Source organism: Pteropus medius, unplaced genomic scaffold, assembly GCF_902729225.1.
Source record: "Pteropus medius unplaced genomic scaffold, Ma_sr-lr_union100, whole genome shotgun sequence".
Taxonomy (NCBI): domain Eukaryota; kingdom Metazoa; phylum Chordata; class Mammalia; order Chiroptera; family Pteropodidae; genus Pteropus; species Pteropus medius.
Window position 1 is genome coordinate 4114186 of NW_024345861.1, and position 21186 is coordinate 4135371.

A 21186-nucleotide genomic window follows, 5' to 3' on the forward strand; every position below is an offset into this window, starting at 1 on the left:
CAGGTTAGCTGTAATTGGCTCTATAATCCAGCTGTAAAAATCCCCAATTCCTGATTGAAAATATAAAGACTAAGTTGTATATTGTTTGGCATCTGAGTTACATGAAACTGATATAACATTTGAATTAAAGCAGCCTCCCTAGTGCTCTCTGTTGCAAATTCCAGCCCCATTAATGAAAGGCTAGCCCAGCGTGCGGTAAGGGTCCTGAAGGCCTGAGCTTTGTGGTCCCCATCCCTGCCAATAGTCTAAGTTTAATGTAAATGGCATCTATCTTCCAGCCCAAGCAGTTGTTCTGGAACAGCGACTGCACACGGCGATGTCGCTGTTTCCGGCGCAACCTTATCCAGTGTGACCCGCGCCAGTGCAAGTCGGATGAGGAGTGCGCCCTGCGCAATGGGGTGCGCGGCTGCTTCAGCACTAAGACATCCTACTGCCTGGCGGCTGGTGGCGGTGTGTTTCGTACCTTTGATGGCGCCTTCCTCCGCTTCCCTGCCAACTGCGCCTTTGTGCTCTCTACCATCTGCCAGAAACTGCCTGACATCTCCTTCCAGCTCATCATTAACTTCGACAAGTGGTCATCCCCCAATCTCACCATCATTTCTCCTGTCTATTTCTATATTAATGAAGAGCAGATTCTCATCAACGACCGGAACACTGTCAAGGTGACAAGCCCATTGCTGATTCTTAAGAAATGTTCCCTGGAACAAGGCATGGCTAGGGGACTGTTTTGTTGTGGTTTTTCCAGATAACCAAGTTTAAGGATAATAGGTTGTTGCTTCATACATACCATACACAGATGACCAGATTTTAAAAATGAAATATAAAGATTTCACAAGGGTAAGGTTGGTTCCCATTTAGTCCTTCATTGACAATTCCAACTTGCAGGAAAGGTACAGTGTCTCAGGGCCATGATGATGGCATGGTGCTAATAGAACTTCAGGTAACAAAATGATCAGTAAATCAGTTTTTATTCTAGATTAATTTACAAAAAGCATCTCATTAGTTTTGAAGAGACTTTAACATTATTCTTGGCTTTGCTCACCTATACAAAGACCTGCTCATTCATCTCTGCAATCCTTCCTAGAAGCTGAGGGAAGGCAAGCATTCCCAAAAATTAAAAAAAAATAATAATAATTAATTAAAAAACACCTACCTAAATGAAAACCTGGTGGAGCATCCCCTACTATTAGAAGACCTGATGATAACATAAAAAAATAAAAAAGAAAGAAAACTGAAGCTGAATTTGGTGTATTTTTCTTAAGGTTGGCTTTTCCTTAGGCCAGCTGCTTGGTTTCTTGTGAATCTTAGACCTGTTTATAAATAAATATGAATCTCTAACCTACTCCCATAATTAATATGCCTCTGTGACTTGGATTCTTCCCACCTCTTTCATTTAAGAAGGTAGTCTGCTCTGATGAACTATTGACAGTAACTCCTAGCCTTCCAGCTAAACCAGGCTGCTCACAGTAGATAGACCGGAATAATGGAGTCAGACCCTAATGCTGTGATTACAGCTATGGAGGGACAGGAAGAGAGGCAAGACATACAAATTAACATTTTTTTGGAACTGAGTGTTATTATGTATATCTGCTTTCCACCGTTGGCTCAGATAATTGACTGTATCTTTATTTGAACAGTCATCAAATAGCTGACTGTTTGCCTAAATCTAGAGTTAGGCAAAAGACTGGCAGTATTTTACAGGAAAGAGTTTGAGTTTTAATACTGGTTTTTAACTTCAGTAAAAACTTCTACTGCTTTTGATACCCCAATTCCTTTTGCAAATTGGTTCATATAGACACAACTGTGTTGATCTAGAATCCAGGAACTAGAAAGTGAAAATGACCACCTACGACACCAAAACTGGTATTGTTTTTGAATAAAACACACTAAGCTATCAACATAATAAAGAATCATATTTTTAAAAAGGCTTCCGACTTTTTAGGAAATAAAATTTATTAACTACTTGAAGGGGAATGTTTTTTTTTTGTAAGAATAAGAAAACCATGTTATGTTCTGTCATAAGAGCTAAGAAAAGAAACTATTATAAAGCAGGAAAATGATGAATGCAGAAAATGCCATGCCTATAGGACCTCTAGGGTGGACTTCCTGTTTGAACCTTATAAGCCAGAAAACAATAAGTATAGCAATAGTCCTCAGATTCATTTTAACCATGTTAACTGGTTTATGTTAGAGAAAGTTTTATACAAAAATCCAGCCATTTGTTGTGGGTTATAGTTTTCTAGTGTTTTTTTTTTAATCTCTCTGCCTCCATATTTTGTTTTTTGGGGAGAACTGTGAACAGTAAGATGAATGAGTATCCTTGAACTTTAGGGTAGGGGTCAGCAAACTATAGGATTCAGACATATCTACTTGCTGCCTGTTTTTGTAAACAAAGCTTTAGTGGAATACAGCTTCACTCATTTAGTGACATATTGTTTATGGGCTGTTTTCCTGCCATGAGGGCAGAATTGAATAGCAACAGAGATCACAAAATATTTACTATGGCCCTTTACAGTGAGTGTTGCTAACTTCTACTCTAAGGGTCATTTACTTTTTTTTTTTTTTCCTTCAATAGGTGAATGGCACACAAGTGAATGTTCCATTTATAACTGGGTTGGCAACCAAAATCTACAGCAGTGAGGGGTTCTTGGTCATTGACACCAGCCCCGACATCCAGATATACTACAATGGTTTCAACGTCATAAAAATCAGCATCAGTGACAGGCTTCAGAACAAAGTTTGTGGCCTCTGTGGCAACTTCAATGGGGACTTAACTGATGATTATGTGACCTTGAGAGGAAAGCCAGTGGTGAGTAGTGTGGTGCTGGCCCAGAGCTGGAAAACCAACGGCATGCAGAAAAGGTGAGAATTCTAGCCACTAGATTCAGTTGCCCAAATCCTCCTACATCCACAAGAGGTGTTCATAAGGAATGCTTTTTTCATAGCATCATTTCCCTCTCCTACAGAGAACTGAGCCAAAGGTCTAAGGAGTTTTCATTATACAAAGAGGCACATCATAGGCTTCAGTAATTTCTTGACTGGCAGAGGAAGAATCTGAACTTGATGGTATGACTCTACATTTCCATGCCATCTAGCTCGTAGCTAAACAACAGAGTCTGCCCAGGCTTAGAACTCTGAAGCTTTGGCCAGCTGCCCAAGTGGGACCTGGGCACCCCTGCTGGGGCGGGATTCAGAGTTGACTCAGACCCCCTTGCTGGGTCTAATTGTGTGTCTGTGATTCTTACCAGAAGTCTTGGTTGCGGTTGTGAAGGTAGAATTTGTGGGAGTCAAGAAAGCCTTTTAAAATACAGAAGTTACTAAGGTTATTATCAAGGCCCTCTCTGGCCAACTAAGATAGAATGAGCTATACAAGTTATTCCAAAGGTATTTAATTTAGAGCCCCTCTGGGCTATTGAATTATGATTATACCTTTTGGATCTATAGTTATGCTTCTCATTCCTGTGCTTTAACATTCCAAACATCAACTAAATACCCAGTTGTGGAAATGAAACTTCAAAATCCCTTTGATCCTTCTGCAGATGTAAACAGAATAATGTACCATAAGTTAGAATTAAGGGACCCAAAGCTAGAAAGAACATTGGGCAATATCTAATCCAATGTCTTCCTTTTCTGGGTGAAATGGGGGCTAGAATAGAAAGATTTACATGAGGAGGCCCTGTAAGAACCAGGATTAGATTTTAGAATTCCTAATCTGATGCTTTCTCTAAAATGCCATTTATTGGGCCCAAAGTTAGAAAAACAACAACTCTGGACATCTAAGCTATTCTAGGGCTTCCAAAATGAGCAAGATTCAGTTCCTCCTGAGGAATTATGATTCTTTTTGAGCTTTCTTTCCTTTCTTCCTTTCTTTCTTCCTCTATAAACAATTTTAACCTGGCATCAATTTTCTTGTGAGGGTTTTGCTTTTGGTCTCTGATAGCTAAACTAGAACTAGTTTAGAAGCTTTGGACTGCCTTCCAAAGCTTTAATTCTATGAATTGTCATTATTATTATTATAGTAACTATCATTATTGTTTATAATATAATAATAATTGATAAATGTAATCATATATGTATCATATGATATATGATATATGTAATAACTTGGTTACTAACAGGTTATTGTATCAACTACATATCCATCCATTATATGAAAGGTTAATGGTTATAATGTCAATATCTACCTTTGTCTAACACTTGGCTACTAATCCATTATTTTACCCTCATTTATCCCGGTGGCATTAACAATAGAAATGACCTAAATTTCCTAAAGTCACTTAGCCAGTTAGTGTTGGAATCGGCATATTGCACTAACCCTGGGTTAGCAAAAGAGATAACAGACATGGTCTTCACTTCCATTGGAGATCTCAGATGGTTGCTTTTGCTTCACTTAGCCTGACCAAACCTCTTGTTCCCAGCTGCAATGAGCTGCAGTTCTCACAGTATGCAGCCACGTGTGATAACGTGCACATCCAGAAGATGCAGGGTGATGGCTACTGCCTGAAGCTCACGGACATGAAGGGCTTCTTCCAGCCCTGTTATGGGCTACTTGACCCCCTTCCCTTCTACGAGTCCTGCTACCTAGATGGCTGCTACAACCACAAGAAGTTCCAGCTGTGCGGCTCCCTATCTGCCTATGGAGAGTCTTGTCGCTCATTTGGAATCCTCAGCACTGAATGGATTGAGAAGGAGAATTGCTGTAAGAGAATTATTTTATTTCTACAGATCCTTTTCTAAGTTAAAGGAATAACTTTGCTGATTGCATTGCTTTGACTAGTTTGGCTGGCTGGTCTCTATCTTTCCCATAAATCTGCTTCCAGAGCTGGAGAGTTGGGAGTTGTGAACTGTAGCAGAGATTTGATGAGGAGCATTTTCAGTGGAAACTCACTCACCTGTAGTTCCTGTTCAGTTATGGAATTTGGAACACCAACTTGGGAAAACAAGATTTTTTGGGTTGGATGAGTACCAGTTTAGTGACTTATGAGGTAGAAGAACAAAATATGGGACTTCTGATTGATTTCAGTTCCCAAACTCATTTCTTTTAAGATGAGTTGGAGCCCAAATCAGAAAGAAGGCATGCAACAAGTTGGCATTGATCTGGAAATATCTTCTTTGTTGAAAGGAAGCTGTAGTTGGTTTTGTAAAGGGATTATATATTAAATTGTGATAAAATGAAGGTCTATAGATTTTTATATATTTTTTGCATATATTTTTTCTGTACTCTGATGTTATATCTATTATTCTGTTTGTTCATTCTCTCACTATGGTAATCAAATAGTGGAGCAAATATGTATATATATATATATAAATTTGTCATATACATATATGTATGTCCATATACATAAATGGTTACTTCGTCCCATTAATGTAGTATGATACTGTGTCCAACAGAATGTGTTCATGTACCTTGACACATACCACTAACCTGTGTGGATACAGGTCCCACCATGAACTGGCCCACCAAGACTGTGCATGCATATCGGGAAATTTGCAGACCAAACCTGACCAAGTATAGTAATTCAGAACCTAAAAAATTTGCAGACCAAACCTGACCAAGTATAGTAATTCAGAACCTAAAAACAATATAGTTAATTAGAATATGCATTCAGTGACTTGAGAAATTCTTAATTCTTAATAGGCGAATTACTAGTCTGTTGGAAATCAATAGATATGCTTAGCTTTGATAACTTTAACATTTTACTCTGTTGTATTAATGAGCAATACTTTAAATAACTTTAAAATTAACTGTTTTGAACTTCAAAAATTGTTTTGAATTTTTAAAAAAAATATTAGTTTTTTTAATCTCAAAATCTCTCTCTGTATAAGGGCGTATCTTATTTACCAAATGGCGGAAGAACCACCATATTTGTAAATGAGGTTTTTTTCTTCCTGTGGGCTGTGGCCTCCATACCTTTTCTATTATGCTCTTAGTTTGTTTTCATATTGTGTTAATCAACCATAACATTCACCAAAGGGCTGCTAGTGCTTAGCATTGCTTCAAGTACTGAAAATACTGGGCAAGTGAAAGAGTCTTTATAAGAAAACCTTAAAAATAAGTGTATTTAAATGATGCTGATAGTTTTCATTCAGTCTTCCTTCTAGGAATTAAGACAGGGTGATGTTAAACCATCCCTGTACTCCCACCTATTACAATTAGTAACTTAGCAGAGGGTGTGGCATCTGGAGCTGTGCTACAGCTCCTGTATTTTTTTGTTTCATTTTTAAACTCTTGAAGTTAACTTGCCTCATGCTGGAATTGAACAGTTGTTTCTTTAGCTCTCACTATCATATACCATGATGAACAGGAGTATTATTATATCTTGATAGGGAGAGAGATTCTTTAAAGAAGTGAGTATCTTAAAGAAAATGCTCTCAATTAGTGGTTCTCAAACTGAGAAAATGCTCTCAATTAGTGTTTCTCAAACTGAGATGTTAAAGATTTTGCAGGCGGTCATCTGCTCCAAAAATATTGCTCATAATATGATGATTCTACCTCACATACATTTATATTTTACTTACAGTTTTTCTCTTCTTGGCAAAACAGTACCATTAATCTAAGTCAATGCTTGTGAGTTGTGTGTAGGTTTTTGGTTTATTTTTATAAAATTAATTAGAACTTTATGAGGAAGATAGACCATGAATCAAAAAGACTAGGAAGTCCTGGTTTAAGGGAACTTTCTGGGACTTTACTAGCTCTAAAATTTTCTTTCTTGACAAATATTTGTTGAGCACCTATTATAAGATACTGGGGAATATAGAGACAAATAATTTGGACCTTACTCTTTATAAAGATACAAATGCACCTGATTGTAGTGCAATGTATTAAATGCAGTAATTGTGGTATATCTTGGCAGTTAAGAGTATCTGTGCCTTCCATCTTCACCTGTGTGTGACCTTGGGCAAGTTTTAGCTGTAAAATGGGAGTTAAAATATTTAGCTCACAGAGCATTTGTGAGGGTTGGAGGAAATAATGCAACTAAAGCATGAAGCAGTGTCAAGCCCATAGGAAGAGCCCAATATTTAGCTGTTGTAATTATTTTCTGGGAAGTTGCCCTGTCTGTTAATTTGTGGCTGCCATCTGACTATCACCAATTCCAACAAAGTGGCAAATCCAGAGTGCCACCACATGCTACTGCGTGTTGGTGTGAAAATCAAGTTGTGCATGTTTCTGTTTGTTTTCCTTTTTAGCAGGAGTGGTCGAAGATCCCTGTGTGGGGGCAGACTGTCCCAACCGAACCTGTGAGATGGACAATGGAGGAGAGTTGTGTGGCTGCATCGAGCCTCCCCCCTATGGAAACAGTGAGTGACATTTGCTGCCCCCTACTGCAGACAGGCCCAATGGGACAGGCCTGGTAACCACGTAGAAAAGCTCCAAGATTGGAGCCCACACACCCTGTGATGTAAGTTAGAAACCCAAATAGCAAAGGTTTAATGAGCATTTAAACAGAACAAAGAAGCAATCTAAACACTTTATAGTAGGCTAATGTTCATTTTCTCATTGCTACGTCTTTTCCTGCAGTAAATTATAACACAAATTTGTACATGAATGGAATCAGCAATTTCCACCTGAGGCCACATTCAACATCAGAGAGATCCAAACTGATCTTTTAGACTTATAGAGAAGGAAGGTGGTTTGACGAAAACATGAAAGAATCAGGATGGGAATACTTTAAGACTCCTTTAAAACCAGCTTTATCTGGCCTCACTTTTTGGTGGGTCCTGAAGAAACAGCTGAAATGTTTGAAGCAAACAATAACCAACTAGGACTCCAGGTTCTGTTCCTAACACTGCCTGCTTATAATAGGAGTACATACCCGTGATGTCACTTGAAGGAGAATTTTACCTCTTGGTTCCATGCTCTTGCCTGAACCAAGTAACTCAGAAGGCATGTGCTAAATTTAACATCATTAGAGAGTGAATGGAAGCCTAATTGACTAAAAGACTCCATAGGAGGGGACAATATGTGCTGTTTAAGCAGATAAAAGTGTTTTTCTTTGTTTCTATAGTGCTCATTAGCCTTTGTTTATGTACTCACAGAAAATGTCAATTAGTGCATCACCATTTCAGAAAACAAGAGCTACTAGTGCTCACCTGGGAATCAGCTGAGGATTTGAGGTAGCGTGGCTAGTGCTGCTCTCGCTTGGGACATATTCTTTAGCCAAGACACAATGAGCCAGTTGTGGTATGTAGCTCAGGAAAAGCAGCTACCACTAAAGTGTGGAGGGTGGGGGGAGGGAGTCCTGGTTTATAAAAAAAAGACAAAAGACACTTTATTATTATTTTCATCTATTAGAAAAAGCTATGTAATATCCCAGTTATTGCTTTGAATGAATTCATGTACTCATTTGGTTTGATCAAAGCTTAGTTAGAAATGCCACAGCCTTTGCGCAAAAATCATTAGCCTTTTCTAAAGGAAACTAATGGATGCCTTTCCTTGACTTCTGCATCGAGACAAACTTCCACTGACTTGCCTTTTGTAATAACTTTCCTACAGACTCACATGACATTATTGATGCAGAGGTGACCTGCAAGGCATCCCAGATGGAAGTGTCCATATCTAAGTGCAAACTCTTCCAGCTTGGTTTTGAGAGAGAGGGTGTAAGAATCAATGACAGACAGTGCACTGGCATTGAAGGGGAAGATTTTATCTCCTTTCAGATCAACAACACCAAAGGGAATTGTGGAAACATTGTTCAGGTGAGAAACTGTGGGCCAGAAAGAACACCTAGCAGAGATAGTGACTGTACAAGTGTTTGCACATTGCTTGTCCTTAAAGCCAACTTCAGAGTAAGCCACTTAGAAATATCCTTGCAAAACAGCAAAAGGCATATATGAAATGAAAGACATAAAGGAGAATGGTCATTTGGTGCTAAGTGGTTGATTGAACTGAAAGAGCATGATAGGTAAGGTGCTTCTTTCCTTGGTTTGCACTGTCTGTTGTCATCCTTTGCCCCACACATTGACAAATTTCTGTTACCTCTCATGTTTCATGTTTCTGTTGTTCTTCCACATAAATACAGCTGGGTTCAGCTATATGGGGGGACAACAGTGTCCCAATTTATAGGTTAGCAAAGCCTCTTGCTTCTCTTCTTCCTGATCCTTTGCACTCTTTTTTTTTTTTGATAACTGTTTTTATTCATTAACACTTTTATCAGGGAGAAAAAGGAGTAAGAAGATGAAACTTGCATTTGTTCATTTTGATATTTGTGGGCATGTCTAGTAAAAGATTTGGTAGAGGAGAGATTTTGAATTAAGAGTTAAAAAAGAAGACTTATATTAGCTCATGATGGCAATTCTTTATGCTGTCCCATGCATAGGTTCCCACGGATAACTGGGGGGTTGGTTGTAGTTAGAATTCATTAAAATGCCCTCTATAGGCATCTAAGGTTATCAGACTAAAGGGTGCTGTGGACATCTGTTGTAATATTTTTTTTCTATTTTTTTAAATAAATACTAAGGCTAGCTCCATACTGATTTATATTAGCCTGTGGGTTAAATACAGAATAAAGCAATTTCTCCACTTTCAGGGCGTGGGTTCTAAATGCAAGCAACATACTCCTAGATTTAATGATTTCTGACCTCCCTTTGCTCTGCAGTCCAATGGCACACATATCATGTATAAAAACACAATTTGGATCGAAAGTGCCAACAACACTGGCAACATCATCACTAGGGACCGAACAATCAATGTGGAATTTTCGTGTGCTTATGAGCTGGATATCAAGATCTCCTTAGACTCTGTCGTGAAGCCTATGCTAAGGTAAAGAATCTCATGGGCTATGTGCAGGACTTTGTCTCTTCTTTGACAGTTAAGGTTAGCATAATCAAAATTGCTAGCTTTTATCTTTGAAGCACTAGGGGAAAAATCATATTTTTTTGCACTTAAATGCCTTAGACTAGCACCGTTCAATAAAACTTTCTGCAATGATGGAAATGTTCTATATCTGTATTATCCAATATTATAGCTATATATAGCCATTGAGCACTTAAAATGTGGCTGGGGGTGCTGAGGAGTTGAATTATTAATTTAATTTAATTTTTAATTTTAATTGCCACATGTGTCTATTAAAATTGGACAGTGCAGCCTTAGACTTTACTACTATTTGCTTTGCCTTCACTCTGTATTTTCAGCTTAAAAAATGGTATTTCAGCTTAAATAATTGTTTAGTGTTCTCCACATCATGATTTTTTCCCTTTTAGTGTCATTAACCTGACGGTTCCAACCCAAGAAGGCAGCTTTACCACAAAGATGGCACTCTACAAAAATGCCTCCTACAAACATCCTTACCGCCAGGGTGAAGTGGTATTGACTACTCGAGATGTACTGTATGTAGGGGTTTTTGTGGTCGGAGCCGATGCCACACATTTGATCCTGACACTGAACAAATGCTATGCAACCCCCTCACGTGACAGTAATGATAAACTCCGATACTTCATCATTGAAGAAGGGTGGGTAGCCTCTTATTAAGGATAATCTTAGAGCCTTTAGTATAATATTAGTCTATATCATTTTTTAGAGATGAAAATGGGAACTAATATTTGTTGACTACCTACAGGGCCAGCATCTTGCATCTATGAACTATCAAATTCTCATAACAACCTATAAGGTAGGTAGTCTAAGCCTCATTTTATAGATGAAAAGGCTGAGGCTTAGTGAGAGCAAGCAACTTGCTTAAAGTCACATAGTAATTTAGTGGTAGATCCCCAAGGCCATGCGGCATTAACTACAAAAATATTCTCAGTGTGATCAAAGAGGGGATTCTGTCCTGCATACTTTGAATTTCAATTTGAGAAAAATATGGATCATCTGCAAATGAAAAGATATAATGAGCATAACTAAAGATTGGTGCCTATTAAAATCAAAAAAGAATTAGAATAATAGCTTACAAAATCAAAGAGTTTCTTTTTACTCACAACTGTATGCCCAGCACTTAGTATATTTTCTGAAATATTATGGTGATGAAACAGAATGTATTGAATGAATAAAAAAGAAGAAAACACTATAGACCAAATAACAATAATGATAATTATCTTTATTTTTTAAAATCACTGGGTTATGTCCAGCAACAATAATTCTTTTTTTAAAAAGCTTTATTTCATACATAGTTTATATGCAATAAAATGTACTTGCTTTAAGTGTAAAATTAAATGATTTTTAGTAAATTTACAAGAGGAGTGCAACCATCACCATGATCTAATTTTAGAACATTTCCATAACCCTAATGCAATAATTCTTAAAGCAAATGACTATATCAATCAAAGTTTTTTCTATTAGATGTGGTAGAGACTAATTCTACCTTAGCTTGTGCAAAAAACAAAGCATTTAATGATTACAAAACCAAATCACAGAAGTGGACATGGCCTCAAGGATGATAGGATCCAGGGAGCTAGATGTTATCAATACTCTCCCCATCCCCTGCTCTGTCCCGTGTCTCTGTCTCTGTCTTTCTCTGTCTCTCTCAGTCTCTTTCTGTCTCTGTCTCTGTCTCTGTGTCTGTCTCTATCATTGATTTCATTAGATACTGGCAATCCTAGACTTGCATTCTTACAGCATTGTAATTACCAAGGAGTGAGCATTTCTTCTAATCCCAACTCAGAGATACCTTGGAAAGGAATATGATTAGTTTTTCTCATATTACTGCTTTTCCTTTGTTTGTATGGGATGAAACATAAAAATCCCTGGTGTCTGGGAGAAGAAAGTTCTTCCTAACCTTCTTAGGGTCTCTGGCTGGGTCTAAAAATTAAATGGACAAAGATAAATTACAGAAGAAAAACATCCAAATTTATTTAATATATTTTATGTGACATAGGAGCTTTCATAGGGAAGTGAAGACCCAAACAAATGGTTAAACCTGAGTGTTTTATGCTAGGTTTGGTGAAGAGTGGACACTCATGGATCAGAATGATAGGTCAAAGTGTGTGAAGAGATTGTAGTGAACTGGGGAAACTTGGCAAGGCCCATTTGTTCACTTTCTTCTCTGAGTCCCTTTGTGTTTGGAGACAAGGATGCTCCTTTCCTCCAGGTATGGGGGAACATCTCTCACATTGTGGAGAGCAGGTTGTAAGCTGACAAGGTTCTTGCAATCTGTGAGGCCAACCAAGGGTTGCCTCGCCTCCACAAATCCTCCTAAGAATGGGAAGGAGGAACTGATCGTAGAACAATGCAGGTGCTGAAATGCAAATGATTTTAGTAGGAGGTGGAGGTTGGGTGGGGATTATCTCATTTTAGCCAGCAAATGTATGCTCTTGTATAAAAGCAACTTGCAAAAATAAAATCGCTCTCTATTCCATCATCAGTGGATATTGGGCCTCCTGATCCCAGCTTTCTATCTTCTTTCTTTTCTCAATCTCCCACCATTTCCACTCAGGATTATTTTCCAGGGCTGTGCTGGATGTGGCAGGATTTACCACTTTCTGGATGCGGCATCACATTAAGATTTTTTGACCTTTTTCAGGTGAAAAGGGTCAGGGAGGAAGTCAGAATGACCTTCCCGCTTCTGACATTTTCTCAACTCATTTACCTTAAAGTATTCAATATGCCAAGGTGCCAGATTTGGGAGCAGTGTGTCCTAGGTCAACACTATGTAATTAACTTTAAGGTCGAATGGAAAAGAATGGTTCATCCAAAGAAGAGTATGGTTCTGGGCAGACAAACAATAAATATTCACCATTTTGCAGATGAAACAGGCACAGAGAGGTTAGGTACACAGCTAAGCCAAGGCCACTCAATGAGTGAAGAGCAGAGGAAGGATCCCTCCAGGTATCAGGACACACTGACTCCTGAACTAGCCAGGCCTGGCTCATGGCATGGGTTGCTGAGGCATACTGTGGAATTTTCAGCAAAGATCTCACTAAGGCATTTGACTTTCTATATTGGTGTTTAGCTTCCTCAGAGGCAAAGGGGAGGACTTGGTGACTACTTGGTGTCTTGCAGGCCTAGTTGCTTAAGCTAATGTCATAGTTCTCCTTTTTTCTGTTTGTCTTTTCTCCCCTTCCTTCCCTTCCTCTTTTCTCCACCTGTCTTCCCAAAATGAAAGGGCTAAAATCTGAGCCACTATACAAATGCAAACCCAAGTGTTATGGCTGTGCCTCCTTTGAAGGTCACTGTGGCACTGAGCATTTTTAAAATAGTAGTTAATCGACTTGACTCTGAGAAAGAGTGAGTCAATAAGCATGTTCATAAATCTCAGCTTTCCCCAGAGTTTGAATAAGGGCCTTCAAATTAAACTATTGTTAGGTGTAAAGTGATTTTGTCATGTGGGAGAATTTTAATTCATGAGTCCTTCTGACCTTTCTTGGAGGGATGTAGATATTGTTTTTTCCAATGAACTTGCAGGAAAACTGATGCTCAATGCTGAATGAGTGAGCAGCAAAATGGGTCCACCTCAGAATTTGGGGGGATCATCTGTTCCTCTCCAGCTATGTAGAGGGCAGAGGTGGCACCAGCATTAGTGACTCAGAGTTCTGGGGTCAAGCAGGTCACTTCTCTTTTCTCTTCATATGCCCAGACAAAGGAAAGGACGATTCTTCCTCTGAGAATGGACAAAAGATCTAGTGCTTGTTTTGTTTGCTTACACTAAGGCAGGTGTCCAGACAGCCTGTCCCTGATTCTCTGAGCCCCTTCCTTCTGCTCCATGATCTTCGAATACTTAAACCTTAAATCATCTTTCTGGGAGTTTGGAGATCTGGTTTAGAGAGAAAGTCTGTCTGAAGATCATGGGCAGTGAACATTTTAGAATCTTTAAACCAATTTAGATTATTCAAATGAGTAACAGCAACAAGAAACAACATGACAAGTAAGTTTTTGTTTCAAAGCATTTAAGAGTCTATTGCCTTGAAGACTAATTTAAACTTAATAGGTGTGGGAATGCTGAAGGATTACTTTAAGTTTTAATTTTCTATTCAACTAAGCTATTAATTCTGTGGGCTAGGAGAAAGGAAGATAGGAAAAAGAGTCACCCTTTTTATCTTTATCAGTTTAAAGAACTTCTTGGCTCTTATGAGCCACCCTTGACCATGGCAGCACGATTCTTTCATTCAATAATGCATTCACCCAAAAGAGATTTTTAAACACTTACTACATGCCATGCAGTGTGTTGGAGACATAGTGAGGATTATGATTTGATTCTTGCACTCTAAGGGCTCAACAGGGTGCTGTTGGCAAATCCAGGAAAAGCCACTTATTTCTGATTGGTCAGGACAGGACTAGGGGATATTTGTAAGGTGGATGGGGGACATAGACTGGTATTAGAGAAAAAGCAGAATTCATTCATGAGAACAAGTGCAAGAAAACTTCCAGTGGGGAAATTATTATGTGAAAAGAGTCTGGGGCATAAGAGACTATGATACATTTGGGGAACTACATAATGGAGGCAAGTTATCTGTGCCTGAAGGAGGGCTGCAGGTGTCATTGCTTATTGGCTCAACACTACAAAAAAGTGGTGGGGGGAGGTGAGGAAAGAGACAGTCACTTAAATCAGAGCAGTTCTTCAGCTTGGGTGTTCTTCATTTTCCTCCCACTCCCATCTATTTCAACATGTGGGAAGAGGGATAAGGTTTGGATCAGGATCCCCTCCCTAAATTGGTAATTAACTTAAGAAACTACAGAAGATGTAATTTTGCGCTTGTTAGACTAATATCAGTAAAACACAGCATTTTGAGTGGCAGAATGAGGAACTGGAGCCGAGGGAAGCTGAGCGCTGCCCCTACAGTCGTTTTGTTTTTAGTTGCAGTTAGACTATTAGTTAAAGGTGCTATCTGATGCTTTTAAAACAAACTATGTAAATATAAAGGAATAATAATAAATGACAAATTCACACAGTGCAGAAATTACTTTCAAATGCAAAGGCGTTTTTACCATTAGCAATGGTTTTATATGAAATATGAAAGTGTGAAGCAAAGATTCTAATTTTTTTTTTTCGTAATAGGTGTCAGAACATTAAAGATAATACCATTGGCATTGAGGAGAACGGTGTCTCCCTAACCTGTCGCTTTCATGTCACAGTCTTCAAGTTCATTGGGGATTATGATGAAGTTCATATTCACTGTGCAGTGTCACTCTGCGATTCAGAGAAGTATTCCTGTAAAATAGTAAGTGTGAAAAGTAAATGCTTAGCCTTATTTCTTGCTGCCCCGGTTTTCTCAGCAAATGAAAGGATCTATGTGACTCTGTAGAGTTCTTTAGGTCTCACACCACCTGGAAGTGGCTGAATTAGAACCATCTTCAGATGCTTAGGAGTAGCAGTCATCTTTGGTAGCACAATAAGAAAGAACATAGTGGAATGATGTCCATTTACTCTTCTTCCCTATCTCTGAAGCATCAGTCTGTCATTGGAGTAACACTGGATTAGGGTTTCTCAAACCTCAGAACTATTGCCATTTTGGACCAAGTCAGTCTTTGTTGTGGGGACTGTTCTGTGCATTGTAGGACATTTAGCAGCATCCCTGCCTCTACCCATTAGATGCTAGTGGCACCTCCCCCACTAGTTGCAACACCCAAAAATGTCACCTGACACTGCCAGTTGTCCCCTGCATGGGGCAGGGGTGCAAAAGTGGCCCTTTGAGAATCACTACAGCAGAGTCTCAAGAAACCAAGCCACCTGAATCTGAAGTGAACAGTGGGGTCATGTTCTACTCCACTATAGAAGCAAACTGCTAGGCTCAGGATGTAGCTTATCTAGGTTTTCTTTAGACAGGAATTGTTCTACAGAACATCCAGGGACACACTAGAGTTGTGGAAGCTCTGGAGGGGCTGGTGGGATGAAATTGCAAACCAATCATGTCTTCCATGCCAGATGGACATCCCTCCACATATGGCTAATGTTGCTAAGATTTTATTGCACTGGTCCTTGGTCCTCAAGCTTTAACATTCCAGCTTTCTGCTTATCCCATGTTTTCAGAATAGAGATGTGAATTATGGTCAGGGTTACTTACACATGCTACTGCAAACATTACTATCTGATAAGATACAATAATGCTCATTGCTGGGAAGGGAAGCTCTTTGAATCTACTTCTAGTGTGGAGAATATATTTAATTCTCTTCAATATAAAGCCTAGAGTCACAGTGGACTCAGTGATCAAGAAGTCATTCGTTCTAATTAATCTGAGCAATGACAGAACTTGGGGCTGGAACCACTGCCTCTTTGGAGGTGGAAACATGGTGAAGAATAAGTTATCAGCTTAATTATGTGAAGTTTTCCCTCCGGTGTTCTGTCTTTCAGACCTGCCCGCAAAATTCCAGGATTGCTGCAGATTATGCCAAAGAACCTAAAGAACAGATCATTTCAGTTGGACCTATTAGAAGAAAAAGTATGTATATTCCCTAAAACAGACTATAAATTATTAAAACAGTGAGATTTTAAGACTTGAGCTAACTCTTGCCTGTGTTTCACCTATGAGGTGAATCTGATGAATGAGGAGGTTAAAGACACCAGTCTGAGAAGACTGCCCACTTCATAATGAAATCTTTTCCTTGACTATGAAAAACTCACAATGACACTTTTCTTTTTTCTCTCCTCTCTTTAAAGCCTTGCCCTTAGATATGAGTTGAAGAGTTGAATTGTCAGAAGTTAATTTTACCAACTACTCTTTTTTAGGACTGGACTGGTGTGAGGACAATGGAGGGTGCGAGCAGATTTGCACAAGCCGGGTAGAGGGGCCTCTGTGTAGCTGTGTGACAGGAACCCTGCAGGAGGACGGCAAGAGCTGCAGAGGTAGACATACCTCCCATTCAGGGCAAGCAGCTGGGGCACAGGAAGATCTTTACACTGAGAAGGAGAAATTCATAACTGAGGCCCACTGAGTCACTGACCCATGGAAATTCAGAAATTAAGAAAGAAAGATGGAAAAGCTCCCGAGAAATTCTAGCACAATTTTGTTTTTCTTTAAACCTTTGGGTCCTTGCTCTTTTATCTAAAAGATGAAGGTGATTTTTAAAAAAAATAAGTTATCTATCTATTTAAGGACCAAATATTGGTTTTAAATTTGTCTGTCAAGTCTACTAGGCTGTGGTTGGGATTGGAATGTTTGATCCAACCAACAAGATTTCCTGCAGTAGCCTTTAGTACATGGTCTCCCCGGTGCCCACTGAGGTTTGCAGGAGCCTTCCAAAGTTTGCTGCCCCAGTCAGGGCCATATGGATAAAGTGGGTTCTCGGCAATGTAGTTTCCTTTATTCAGTTAAGAACTGCAAAAGTGATCTCTAGCAAACAGGTTTTTTTTTTTTTTTTCATATGCCTTACAATGTTCCTTTCTGTTCACAGCCTCTAATACCTCCATCGAACTTCAAGTTTGGATGCTTCTTCTCATCATGACCCAGATTTCATTATGGCATTTTGTCTATAAATTAGGCATGACCTCATAATTAACTCAAGGTTGCTATATAAAGTACTGTAATTTACTTACTTCAATTCCCTGTAGAATAAAAGGTGTGTGCCCTTAAGTCAAAACCTATTTGAAAGTGACCAGCATCTCAAAACAACGCCACCTGCCTCAAATGATCTGGAAAAGAGCGAGATTCCAAGCTCCTCTTTCAAAGTACACAACAGGGCTTCTAAAAGCCAGCTGTGGAAAGCATGTAATCTGGCCTAAAATTTCCAAACAGTTGACACTAGAAACTTTGGTTCACATGAATTACCACTAGAGGGGGATAAAAATCTAGTTAGAAAAGTCTAGCTGGAAATCTGACCAGAGAAGTCTGTCAAACCACTGCTGTTTCTGGATCATAGTTTTTATAAAAGAGACGGCCTGTGGAACAATATTGAGGAGCAAGTGACTAGGAGGTTTGACTCTCTCTAAGGAATCTTTCCAGCGTTTGGAAGTGTCTGATCTATGATATGCGTATGTTGCTCTCTTCTCTTTATGACGAATTTCTTCCCTATCTCCATGTCCTTCAACTTTGCCAAGAAGCTTGGTCACTGGGTATATTGTTTGCAGACCTACAGACCCCTGCCCCTCATCCTGTCCCCTTAGATCCTATTCCTTCTCTTTTACAAATCAACCAAATAATTTTAAATGTGTTTTGTGCCTAAATAAACTTTTTGTTCAAGTATTCTCATTACTTGGTGGCTGAAATCATTCTTAGTGCATACCAAATAGCATGCTCTGATTTTAAAAATGAAGCAGGAGCAGTAATAATTGCACCAGGTCTGTACTGCTAGACAGAGCTTGAATGCATTTTGTTATATGACTGTTCGTGTGTACTTACACAGCATTAGTAGGGCAATAAGAGGCTGTAGAAGAGAAGTAGGCAGGGTTCTCTTTTGTAAGTAGTATATAAGCACATATTTTCTATAATTAACTATAAAATGGAGGGCCTGCAAAATAAATCCCTGGAATGACTCTTTTTAAAGGTTATAAATGAATTAAAATCTACATTACAAGAAATACTTCAAATTTATTTTGAAGTTGTTTAGATTTAAGCTGATGATAATTTTGAATTTTTCTGGGAACTCTGTGAAAAGCTGAGCAGAAATTCTTAGTGTCCTTGACCATGGGTATGGATACAATTACAGTTATCTTACAGTATGGGTGTAAAGGCACCCACACTGCATGTCATTGGGTTGAAGCAGTGTGATATAGAATGAGCTGCTTTGTTTTCCCAGCCCTCTGAGAGTGTCAAGAAATTCTAGCTTGTCTTGGCAGTCACACATGCTATGTGGCGAAGAGGACAATTGATATTGATGAAGAAAAATATGCACCTGCTTCAACTTGGACATCTTAAGATCTTTTGGGAAAATGCTGTACATCGAGATGGATTAAGAAATCAAACCATCTATTTTAGGTGAGACACAATATGTCTTCCTCACTGTGATAGATATTGTTGCTATATACATGGTCTTTTTTCACATGGAAATTTCAACTCCAGATTGCCCCGACTTCAAGATTGGAAGATTCAGATGAGTTAAAGCACCACACTCATTTACACAGTTTAAGATTAAGGTTTTCACAATCAGAATCTGAGTTGAACACAATAATGTCTCATTTATTTTCTCACTTGATTTCCTTAGATGAATTTTAACTAAAAACATATGAGGACTTTAATATTTAATAACTCCTCTTTATTGATTTTCATATCAAAGTCATTAGAGATTTCTATATTAAATACTTTGGGTTTGTTAAAGCTTTTTAATTTAATCTTTTCTTGCCACATTTTCATTCTTGGCCTTTGGATTTCTCACTTGGTTGACATCCTTAACTAGTCTGCCATCAGGATAAACTAAGTGGTGGTGCCATAACAGAAAACCCCAGAATCTTAGTGTTAAATAACAAAGGTTTCTTTCTTGCTCATTCAGAGGGCTCTGATCCTCTTATTCACCCTGAAATTGAGGTTGATGGGGACTTTATTTTCTTTTTTTCTCAACAAAATTTATTGAACAATTTATCCTTTCCCCAGAGAACTGTGGTAGCACTTTTATCATCTATCAAGTTTTAATCTCTGTGCTTCTGTTTGTGAGCTCTTGATTGTTTTCCATTGGTTTATTTTTTGTCTCCATGTCAGAACCACACTTTTTAAATTGAAATAGAATCGACATATAACATATTAGCTTCAGAGGTACAGCATAATGATTCGATATATGTATATTTGGGGAAATAATCACCACAATAAGTCTAGTTAACATACATCACCACACATAGTTATAACTTTTAAGATCTTCTCTTAGCCACTTTTAAAAATACAATATAGTATTGTTAATTATAGTTTCCATCCTGTACATTCTATCCCCAGGACTTATTTTTGTAACTGGAAGTTTGTACTTTACGATCGCTTGCACTCATTTCACCCACTCCCCACCCCCTGCCTCTGGCAACCAGTGATGTGTTCTCTGTATCCACAATTTTTTAGATTCCACAATTACATAAGATCATGCACTATTTCTCTTTCTCTGTCTAATTTTTTTTCTTATAGCATTATGCCCTCGATTTCCATTCACGTTGTCAGAAATGGCAGGATTTCCTTCTTTTTTATGGCTGAACAATATTCCTCTGTGTGTGTGTGTGTGTGTGTGTGTGTGTGTGCTCAACTTTTCTTTACCTATTCATCTTTCGATGGACACTTAGATTGTTTTTATATCTTGACTATTGTAAATAATGCTGCATGGACATGGGAGTGCAGATATCTTTTTAGTTAGTGTTTTTATTTCCTTTGGATCAATACCCAGAAGTAGAATTCTGGGTCATATGGTAGTTCTATCCTTAATCTTTTGAGGAAACTTCATACCGTTTTCCTTAGTGGCTGCACCAGTTTATAATCCCTCAGTCAGTGCACCAGTGATCCTTTTTCACTACATTCTCACTAATGCTTGTTATTTCTTGAGATTGCATTAGCTTTTGATACTGCCAGCTCAACACAAGGCTTCTGAGTTCATCCTGTCAAGAGGAGAGAATGCGGAGAATCACACCCCAATAGGGACACATATCACTTCTGTTCCCATCTCATTGACCAAAGCCAAAGCTTTTATCACTGTAACCAACTTTCAGAGAGCAGGGAATTGTAAACTTCCCATGAGCATGGGAGGAAGAAGAACTAGAAATCCATGGTAACAGTTGCCATGCTGTTTTTGAATTAATCACTCCTATCTGTATTAAAGAGAAATACGTCTACAGAACTAAAAACAAACAGGTCCCTTGGTTGACTAACTGGAAAGCAAAACTGGAAGATGATCCTCAATCTACTATTAATTCTCTGCTTGAAACAAATCATTCCACATCAAAATATCTTAACTTTGCTCTTTATAAAATGAGGATATCAAGCTTCTTTTTAAACATTCTTTTATTAAAAAATGGCACTATACAAATGTAAACCAGATGATGGTGTATATTTAGATAATTTCAGAACATCGCTTTTTCCTGCCACTCAAAAAGATTTGCCTCAAGGAAGGGGGAAAAAATGTACATGCTTAGAAAAGGTTAAAAAAGAATTTAATTGGGAATATTATTAATTTGGTATTTGTCTGATAGCAAAAGAAACAACACCTTAGGGTCTGGTATTTCTGACAATTGCGAATACTATAATTAGTTTCTTAACCAGTAATAGATATGTGCTCTACACAAAATCCTCATGGAAAGACTTGAGAGCACTAATTTTTTTACTTTGTCTAATAGTCTAGCTATTTTTAGACCTATTTGACATTTAGTGAGAGCTTGAAACTAAAAAAAAAATTTTTCAACCAAAGAAATTATGTAATTG

General features: G+C 38.4%; 2 protein-coding genes across 2 annotated transcripts; both read left to right on the top strand.

Annotated features, from left to right (window-relative positions):
- The first annotated feature begins 260 nt into the window (after positions 1-260).
- On the top strand, positions 261-3042 carry LOC120612253 (alpha-tectorin-like). The gene is made up of 3 exons (XM_039874730.1): positions 261-662; positions 2576-2862; positions 2967-3042. The coding sequence occupies exons 1-3, from the start codon at positions 261-263 to the stop codon at positions 3028-3030; spliced, it is 753 nt and encodes a 250-aa protein (XP_039730664.1). The 3' UTR covers positions 3031-3042.
- Positions 3043-4371: 1329 nt separating this feature from the next.
- On the top strand, positions 4372-17361 carry LOC120612254 (alpha-tectorin). The gene is made up of 9 exons (XM_039874731.1): positions 4372-4699; positions 7189-7299; positions 8495-8697; positions 9597-9760; positions 10201-10449; positions 14928-15090; positions 16221-16308; positions 16596-16712; positions 17261-17361. Exons 1-9 carry the CDS (start codon positions 4372-4374, stop codon positions 17359-17361), a joined length of 1524 nt encoding a protein of 507 aa, XP_039730665.1.
- Positions 17362-21186: the final 3825 nt, after the last annotated feature.

Coding starts and splice junctions, on each gene's coding strand:
- LOC120612254 (XM_039874731.1), top strand. CDS start 4,372: ATGGTTGCTTTTGCTTCACTTAGCCTGACCAAACCTCTTGTTCCCAGC. Junction 4,700..7,188: donor GATTGAGAAGGAGAATTGCT/GTAAGAGAATTA, acceptor TTTCCTTTTTAG/CAGGAGTGGTCGAAGATCCC. Junction 9,761..10,200: donor GTCGTGAAGCCTATGCTAAG/GTAAAGAATCTC, acceptor TTTCCCTTTTAG/TGTCATTAACCTGACGGTTC.
- LOC120612253 (XM_039874730.1), top strand. CDS start 261: ATGGCATCTATCTTCCAGCCCAAGCAGTTGTTCTGGAACAGCGACTGC. Junction 663..2,575: donor ACGACCGGAACACTGTCAAG/GTGACAAGCCCA, acceptor TTCCTTCAATAG/GTGAATGGCACACAAGTGAA. Junction 2,863..2,966: donor ACCAACGGCATGCAGAAAAG/GTGAGAATTCTA, acceptor CCTCTCCTACAG/AGAACTGAGCCAAAGGTCTA.